The sequence below is a fragment of the Malania oleifera genome, chromosome 8 (assembly GCF_029873635.1).
Source record: "Malania oleifera isolate guangnan ecotype guangnan chromosome 8, ASM2987363v1, whole genome shotgun sequence".
In the NCBI taxonomy this organism is placed as follows: domain Eukaryota; kingdom Viridiplantae; phylum Streptophyta; class Magnoliopsida; order Santalales; family Ximeniaceae; genus Malania; species Malania oleifera.
In genome coordinates, this window is record NC_080424.1 from 17933246 (window position 1) to 17942343 (window position 9098).

General features: G+C 35.6%; 1 protein-coding gene across 1 annotated transcript; it reads right to left on the bottom strand.

Annotated features, from left to right (window-relative positions):
• Nucleotides 1-1624: 1624 nt before the first annotated feature.
• LOC131162354 (polyadenylate-binding protein 3) lies at nucleotides 1625-8660 on the bottom strand. The gene is made up of 7 exons (XM_058118730.1): nucleotides 8132-8660; nucleotides 6137-6915; nucleotides 5969-6046; nucleotides 5769-5858; nucleotides 3555-3857; nucleotides 2468-2692; nucleotides 1625-2194 (listed from the first exon to the last, which is right to left on the bottom strand). Exons 1-7 carry the CDS (start codon nucleotides 8382-8384, stop codon nucleotides 1967-1969), a joined length of 1956 nt encoding a protein of 651 aa, XP_057974713.1. The 5' UTR covers nucleotides 8385-8660; the 3' UTR covers nucleotides 1625-1966.
• Between the last annotated feature and the right edge of the window lie 438 nt (nucleotides 8661-9098).

The following is a 9098-nucleotide window of genomic DNA, read 5'->3' on the forward strand; positions in this document are numbered from 1 at the left end:
GGGAAGAGGTGAGTTGTGGAGGTGATGTCCAAATTACAATGGCCCAAAAAAAGCCTTCCCCAAGTGCAATCAACACTAAGTAGAATAATTAATTATCCAAAAATAGAAATACATAACAACCAAACAGGCAAAATCGACCACAAAATTATAAAGAGAACACCAACATTTACGTGAAAAACCCTTCAGTGTGAAGGGATACATAAACAATAATCATCAAGAATCACAAATTATTGGTAAAGAAAAATAATATGAGCCATTACCATCAAAGCGGAATCAAACTTGAAGGAGAAATGAAGAGGTCTCACCCAAAATAGGAGCTACTATCCAAGCCATAAAACTAAAGTTACAAAACTCCAAATGACAATTAGACTCTCTAAAATGAAGAAGGATGAGTCACGAACAACCTGTCAAAATTTCAGCTTAGACAAGAAATCACTATCTAATCATCAAGATCAAATTGACTGTGCAGACACTTTCAATCTTGAATTTTTGAATTTTTAGCAAACATTTTTCTTCTTTCCCTCACTCTTTCTTAACTGTCCCAAAGATACATGAAACTCTCTTTTTCTACAGTAATAGCTTCCCAAAAAAGTGTTTTATTTACTTCTCAAAAAATGACCCTCCATCTTCCAAAGAAAGCTGCACTCAACTAGTAAAGACCCACTCCTTTCCAAGACAACAATTGGAATACCAAAACACAAAGGCTCTTTTCTTTCACTTAAACATAAATTCTACTTGGGCATTGACCAACACTTCCAAAAGAATCATTCATACATGTAGGCCATCCTCCACATTGGAGGGAAACCCAACACTACATGCACAAGTTGATTTTTAACATATCAAAAGCAATTTTTGATTAGTGTTATTATTGAAAATTTTCTTTTTCACTTCATGTGAGCTTTGCTGGTTTGGCTACACAATTAGATAGCAGCTTATACCCAATTCCAAGCTTTTCTCATTTCAAATGGTTTAAATATCAGATCATATTAAAACTGTTGGCTTGTTGGATGATTGGTCGAGAAAATCTTATTTTAGTTTAACTTGTGACAATTTAATAAGTTAGGTAATTGACAGACTATTTTTGTCAATATCTTAGACTAAAAACATCATTCGTTAAGCTTGCCGTATTATTTATGCGAGATTAGTGCAAAGCCCACTTGTTTGTGCCAATTTCATGCAAAGTTTGGTCCTTTAATTGATCTTCAAGCAAGGCTCTCTTATTTTATGCAAGCTTCGAGGAAAATCATCAAATTTTCATTTGCTGAGGCTCTCTTATTGTTTGTAGGACAAAACAAAGGAGCTAGAGCTCTTGCATTTTCTCACTCTATATTCTCATCACTCCGGTTGTATTCTTTCATTCTCCTCATATACCACTGATTATCATCTTAAATCAAAATTTTATTAACACCTTGATATTTGCTTAAAGTTTGAATTTGAATCTCACTCTCAATGAATAATTCTAAATAGAGATGAATTTCATTTTATTCTAAATCTCAGGGGAGTATGGAAGTGAAATGAGGGTGCATATAATTGCCCAAAAGTGGTTGAACGCTGTCGGAGCAAGGTCAAATACAAAACTAAATCATGAATAAAAAATGTGGAAACAAAAATATCACACGAGAAATCAAAGTCCAACAATGGGAACTAATATATAAAGAGAAATTGGGCCTACCAAAAACATCCTAACTCAACATACCCTATAAAAACCAAAATGTCAACATGCCCTATAAAACCGTGCCCCTCACTTTCTCCACACTCCACACCAAGTCGCAACCCCAAAAGAATTTTAGCTAGCAATCAAGTTTGCCACATAATAAACCCTAAAAATAACAAAATAGATCTTAGAGCTTTTTCCCCTTTTCTTGGAAAAAATCTCAAAATTGACGGCTCATCAAGCTTTACAAAAAATGGGCTCACAGGTGCACATATTGATCGAATGTATGCACCCACAAAAATTGGATTAGCTTCATTCATTCAGAGATAAAGAACCAATCTGATTAGTAACATCAGATCCTGATGAAGCAGCTAAACGAAGGACATCCATAGCCTCGCCCACTTTCTTCTTCAGAGCATCTGGAGACTCGATGAGATGGAGTACCTCCGTCTGGTCCATTTCCAGCAACATCCCAGTCACCTTCCCAGCATAATCGCGCTCAAGACGCTCCACAAGGGGAAACAACTGCTCGCCCAGCATCTGCAGTGACAATAAATAATAAGAATGGAGAACAAAGTGCCAATTCAATTTGTGAGCTCTAAAATATGTTTTCAGATTCAGTAGCCCATGGGTCAGTAAAGTGCAAGCTCAAACTTACTATAAAATACAATCCAATCTTATAATTTCCTCTAAATCCATTCAAATATTGGTTCCCTTGTGATATTCATATATATATATATATAAACTATTTTCTCTCAACATTTCTGTATTTTAACACAATACCAAAAAATAAGTGGAAACAAGATAACATACCACACGCTGATTCTCGGGCGTGGCAGAAGCTAAGGCAGATGCAAGAGTTGACATAGGAACTGGCCCCGGTCGCTGGACATCCATGGGAGTCACAGGCATCCCAGAAACATCAAGCGGCAATGGCATCATTGGACCCACGAGACCTTGCGGAACCATAGATGGATCCACACCATTTCGTGAGTTGGCCATGTATCTGAATCCTTGATTGGAGTTGCGGTTCATCAACTATATTTGAGAAGGAACAAAGAAGCATTAGAGGTCAACAATGAATTATTACAGAACATGAAAAATAAAACAAATTTCTTGTTTGTGCTTGTCCAGCGCAGTGCACATGCACACATATGCTCCCAAATAGGACCTGGGGACCTGCACAATATCTAGGGAAAGGCAGCAATAAGCATAGAAAAGTCATATATTGCCTATATAAAGAGGATTACCCCACTAAGTTCAGTGTCCACTTTTCATTTATTAACACCTTAAAATATAACCAAAAAATAAAATAAAATGTGTGCACTATGTTTTAGTGCATTTTAAAGCATAGTTGAAAATATTGATCGCTAACTGAATTATAAGAAAACCATAAAGCCTTAGGGTAATATATTGTAAGCTGTTAAATATTAAAATAAAATAGGTACAAATCAAGTTTGAACCACTTTTATTACTTTCTCAATTAATTATTTACTCTTTTAAACAAGTTTGAACCGCTTTTATTAGTTGACCTAAATGCCAAACTAGTCAAAGGCAAATTAGTCCAACTGATGCACTTGTCCAAATTTAGCAATTTAGCAATGAAAAGATATTTTCATATTAAAAGATAAAAGCATGATTAATTTAAAATTCATATTAATAGTTTTCAAGTAAATTTATTTTCTATATTAAAAGTTAATGATACAGGTCTCTACTAGCTTTATATATATATATATATATATATATATATATATGCAAAAAGATAATTACCAATCATCCCCCCGTCCCCGACCCTCATCCGCAGGACCTTGATATTAGAAAAATTACTAATCATACTATTTAATTAATGCAGAAAAAAGGGAAGAATGGAAGAACAATTCTTATTTAAATAATATTGCACCTGCTGCTGCTGTGTCTGTTGGGCATTTCCACCTCTCCTAACACCCATCCGTTGTCCAGGTTGTCCTTGCCTTTGAAGATGGTATGGCATAATAAAATTGGGGGCAACACCTGGGCGAATTCCAGGCAAGAGTTGCTGCTGGAAGCCATACCCTGCAGGCTGAGGGGGCATGAGACTTGGGGTGCCTTGACCATAATAGAGCTGCTGAGGAGCAAGCCTAGGTGCACCAGGATGAAATCCAGGCATTCCTGAAGGCAAAGGTGCAGCCACTCCACCAGGTGCTCGGATTTGAGCAAACTGTGCCTGAAAAAATGATTAATTACTGTAAGCTTGACCTAAGGAATGAGACAAGCAAGAATACAATTTCCATCAGCCATAAATCAGAACTTAAAAAACCCAAAAATATAAATACATAATATGGAAGCATCCCATAAACATCAAAATGTTCATAGATTTAAAATTTTAAAAGCTAAATTATTTAAAATAAGAATTTAAATTTTTATTCCAAAATAAAATATATTAGAAAAAACTGCATAAAATTTGAAGTGTTTGTTTGGCAAGATTGGGTTCTGAAGTTTGGTCTGCCATCTACAAGGAACAACATTAGAACATGAGTAGAATTACCTTTTTCTTTTTATATATTTTTCGGTCTTTATACCTACAAAACTCTTAGCCTTTGTTGGCTGTTGTTGGAGGGGACTGGCCAGGTCAGCTCTAGTTATGCGTGTACAGCCTAAGGACCCTTCCCTTGGCCTGTCCAATCTTTTATTTTGGTTGCACCATAGACTATAAAGAGCTTTGGGAAGCCTAGCATCCTTTAGCCTGCAAATAAACACACCCTCATGGTCACAGAACCTTGGTTTCAAAACCCAGTAGGACTGGGTTCAATCAGAACTAGTCACCTGGCTGGTCTGGGAGATAAATGAGAACCAGAAAAGAAATGACCCGGTAGGAAACTGGCCCACCCACCACCAAAAAAAATTAAGTAATTTTTTTTTTTTTATGAAATCAAAACCCACACTGCCCTACCTTAATAATAATAATAATAATAATAATTATAATGTTACATTTCTGGTTGTTTTGTACTATCCTTTAGCTTTCCTCAATAATATATTTTCTTACCTTTTCCAAAAAAATAAAATAATGATGATGATGATGATTATTATTATTTACTCTCATTGGCCAGTATGTGATTATGATTAATGGCTAGCATTTTCATCAATAATAATTATAATTATTACATCACTGGTTTGACCATTTAACCTGCCAGTATGGCCAGTCCAACAAACCCAATGGTGGCTTCACTAGGTTGGTCACATTCTGTGTTTTAAAACCATGTCTGGAACAGTAAGTTGTCAGATGGGCTGTTAGGTGAAAAGAAATCTGTTTATGAAAGATACCAGTAACTCAGTACTGATCTGGCACTATATCTTAGACACATCTAGGTCTATACAAGCACTCAGACGTGAACAACTCAGGCATCACACAAATCATGATACACTATTTGCAAACAATTTAGCATTTAGAAAGAACAAAAAAGAAAAATACAGACATCTCATCCAAAAGAAAAAAACCATCTATACTAATTAATAAAAGAAAGCCTCAGATGAATGTTCAAGTGAATCACTGAATTATCAGAATATCCTCAATTATTATAAAACATGAAACATTTAGCCATTTTAGAAATTTAATTTATTCAGTAATAACTTCTCATAACCATTAACCACCTACTCAACTTCTATAATGATAATTTTCCACATGTCATCATAATAACATATTAAAATAAATTATAATTTTTTATTAAAAAATACGTCAATTTAAGTTTTCCATTTACCATATTTAAAATAAAAACTAAAAAATAAAATCACATGCAAAAGTGTGTAAGGGCTAGAATAAATTAAAAGAACATTAGTCCTACATAGGCTCAAAAGTATCAAAAAATATAGTTTGAACAAACACCATTATACTCTACTCTATGAAATCTTTAGTTTTAACAATATAATTAAGAGAGAGATGGGAACAAAGAGTTGCCATTAAAAAAAAGCTTATTCTAGCGCCATAAATGAAAACTATAAAGCAGGCAACTTGTGTTCTTATTGGAAAAAAAAATCATTATTTAAACAATTCTTACCGCTTTCCCCACAAATACACAAACAATAATTCAATGTTTGAAATGGAAATATACAAATAAAAATATCAGAAGAGAAATATAACCTGCAAACGAGCCTTCCTTTCTTCTTTGCGCTGTGCCACAGCAACATAAAGAGGTTTCCGGCCAATCATCTTTCCATTCATATCATTCAACTGAAAAGAGTTGATAACACAGAACCATTCAAGCATGCAAGACATACTTTCCGAGCCAAACCAATAATAGTGATCAGAAAATTCTTCCAAGAAGATATATAGCAACTTACAGCTCTTGCAGCTTCCTCTGGGGTAGAAAAGGCGACAAATCCAGAGCCCTTGCTCAGTCCTTGCCCATCAAGCATGACCTGAACAAATTATTTACAATTTAAACAAAAAATTGCAATTATTTTTTAAAATAACTTGGAGCCATTTATTTGCAAGTGCTGATTTTATACCTTGCATGATTTTATAGTTCCAAACTCAGAAAATAATTCCTTTAGCTTTTCATCATTTATGCTATCATCAAGATTTTTCATGTACAAATTAGCACCCTGCAATTTTTCAAATCTGCTATTTCTTTCTTGTTCAAATTTGGCTTTCAACTCTGCCTCCCTTTCTACCTTTCTCTGCGCCTTCCCTACAAACCAAGCCTTATCATCATTCACAGTGGTCCCATTCAAATTCTCAACTGCAGCAGCAGCAGCATCTGGGCTCTGAAAATTTACGAAGCCAAAACATCTGGACTTCCCATTAGCATCCTTCATAACAACAGCACTAGTTATGGGACCATACTTGCCAAATACAGTCTTAAGGTCCTCATCAGAAGTTGCCTCAGAAATATTTTTCACATATACATTAGTAAACTTTGGTGATCCGTTTACTCTATTCCTTTCTTGACGACGAACAAAAAACCCAACATAAACTTGTTTATCATTTAACAACATGCCATTTAACCGTTCAATTGCATTTTGTGCAGCCTCCTCACGCTCAAATTGCACAAATCCATACCCTTTCGATTGGCCATTGCTGTCAACAGCAACCTTGCAAGAGAGTACAGTCCCAAAGGCAGCAAAAGTGTCATGCAATGCTTTGTTATCTATTGATGTGTCCAAGTTCTTGATAAATACATTGGCGAATCCACTTTTACGAATACTAGGATCTCGGTGGGAAAACATAACCCTGATAGGTTTCCCATTGATAAGGGCGAAGTTAAGAACCTCCATGGCATTAGTAGCTGCAGTATTTTAGAGAAAAAAAAAAAAGAAAATTAGAAATCCAGGCTGGAGCTAAAAGCAGACACAAAATAAGCATACTTATAAATGCGACATACAGAAACTTTTTTTCTCAAGGATATAAGTCATATAACCTCTACAGAGTACAGACAAACTAACATTTGATGTTTCTCCACATCATCACATATCAAAAGCACCAATCTTAACATACAACAATCAGAAAAACCAATCAGAAAAACAAATACTTAATTCAGCTAGAGTTAAGTATTGTAGTTACCTATGTTTGCTATGCAGTTTACATGGACAAGCAAAACCCCAAGACTTGCTCACTGATGAAGCAAAAAGGAACAAGAATTGGACCATATATCCACTGGCAAAATCTCCAGAGCTAATCTTGCAAGCATATCCTATTCCTTAGTCGTATAAATATTCCCGTTCTTCAACGGGTGTGCGCCATTCTTCAGCCAAACAATAGAAATCGACCTTAGAATATAATATTCATTTCTCAACAATATCATGCCAAGTTTTTTTATTTTATTATTCACTATAAAAACATTTCTAGTTTTAACATCACAGTAAACACTGTTCTCAAAATCTCACTGCTGTTACTGAAAATTTTTACATCCAATCTTCAGTGGTTTTATTATTACAAGAAGAAAACTTGGTATACAATTTCCAAAAAAAAACACTAATTTATAAACATAAAACATAAACAATGCAACACAAGACGCACACTCTATCTATAAAAGAAATTTCCGTACCAGTGGTTGTTTAAGTGAAATATCAACATACCCTTCATAATTAAATTCAATATACCATATTCTTCTCACTATTTTTGGAATTTAACTAATAACTTTTTTGAACCATTCCTTATTGCACATTGCTATGCATTATAATTAACTTCCATTGCCATATGTTAAAATTTTTTTAAAATAAACGAACTGACTAGCATATGTATATATAATGTGTGTGTGTGCAGGCATATATGCATACACTAAGAAATCACTTGCACACAAAATACAACCGCAAAACACAATGCCAACAAGAAGAACACACAATGTAGTTCAGCTAAACCATGAATAAGCACAGAGAACCGCCGCATTCAGATCAATAAAATATCTAAACCATTGCACACAAACATGCAACATTTTTAACGCACAGAGTGAACCGATCAAAGCACCAAATAAAAAACACTTCGAAGAAAAAAAAATCTCGAACCATCTTGTGCATTGTTGTAATTAACATAAGCGTAGCCGAGAGACGCTCGCTTGGTCTGATCCCTACAAACCCTAACGGACACAACTTGCGCCACCTGGTTGAACAGATCGTAGAGCTGCCCTTCCCCAATCGTCGGGTCCAGATCCCCAACGTACAGAGACGCATTCGCGAACCCTCCCGGCGTCGCCGCCGCCTGCTGGCCCGTCGGTGACTGCATTGCCTGGGCAGACGGCTGTGAAATCGCTGTCGCCATCACTGTCGCGGATATAGAAATCCAACTATATATTTGAATAAAAAAATTTATTTGATACAAGAAATCGAACGAGTGAAAACTCAAAATCTAGGCCTAGGGTTAGAATGGAGTCAGAGTTCTGTAGTTATGTATATGCAGGGTTTTCTTTTTTCCCTTTTCTAATTTTCTCGGAAATAGGAATTGGAAGGGAGAAAGAAAGGTGGGGTGGCGTGGGGGGAGGGGGAGTGTAACAGGAACACCTCCAATGTGGTATTGGCCACTTTGATTTACAGGCCTTCGGAATTTATCCTATAAAAGCAACATATATAATTAGAGTACAAACTATTTTTATAAATTTAAAATCTTCTAATACACATATAATGTGGGATCGTGACAGACCCTCTTGTCTGATTTCTAATATACTCGTTAGAGTGTCTTATACCTCTGTCTAGGATTCACCTACGTGATAGTACTACCAAGATAGCTCTGGTACCAAATGTAATGGTTCTAGACCTAATTCAAGCGAGACATTGTCTACTTTCATCCATTGACCGCACAGAATTATCTTATAAAAGGCGCATTACATAATTGGAGTTCAAACTATCCTTATAGACCAAAGATATTCCTAGTACATATCCGATATGAGACCATGATGGGTCTCTTGTTCGATCTCTGACGCCCTCGTTAAAGTGACTTACACCTCTGTGTAGGATCCACCCACATGATAGTATCCTC

What these genes read in the sequence shown, in the direction of transcription:
- LOC131162354 (XM_058118730.1), bottom strand. Translation starts at nt 8,384, where the DNA reads ATGGCGACAGCGATTTCACAGCCGTCTGCCCAGGCAATGCAGTCACCG. An exon ending in GAACTATAAAATCATGCAAG is followed by an intron (nt 6,047 to 6,136) that starts GTATAAAATCAG and finishes TAATTTGTTCAG; the next exon opens with GTCATGCTTGATGGGCAAGG. An exon ending in AAAGGAAGGCTCGTTTGCAG is followed by an intron (nt 3,858 to 5,768) that starts GTTATATTTCTC and finishes TCATTTTTTCAG; the next exon opens with GCACAGTTTGCTCAAATCCG.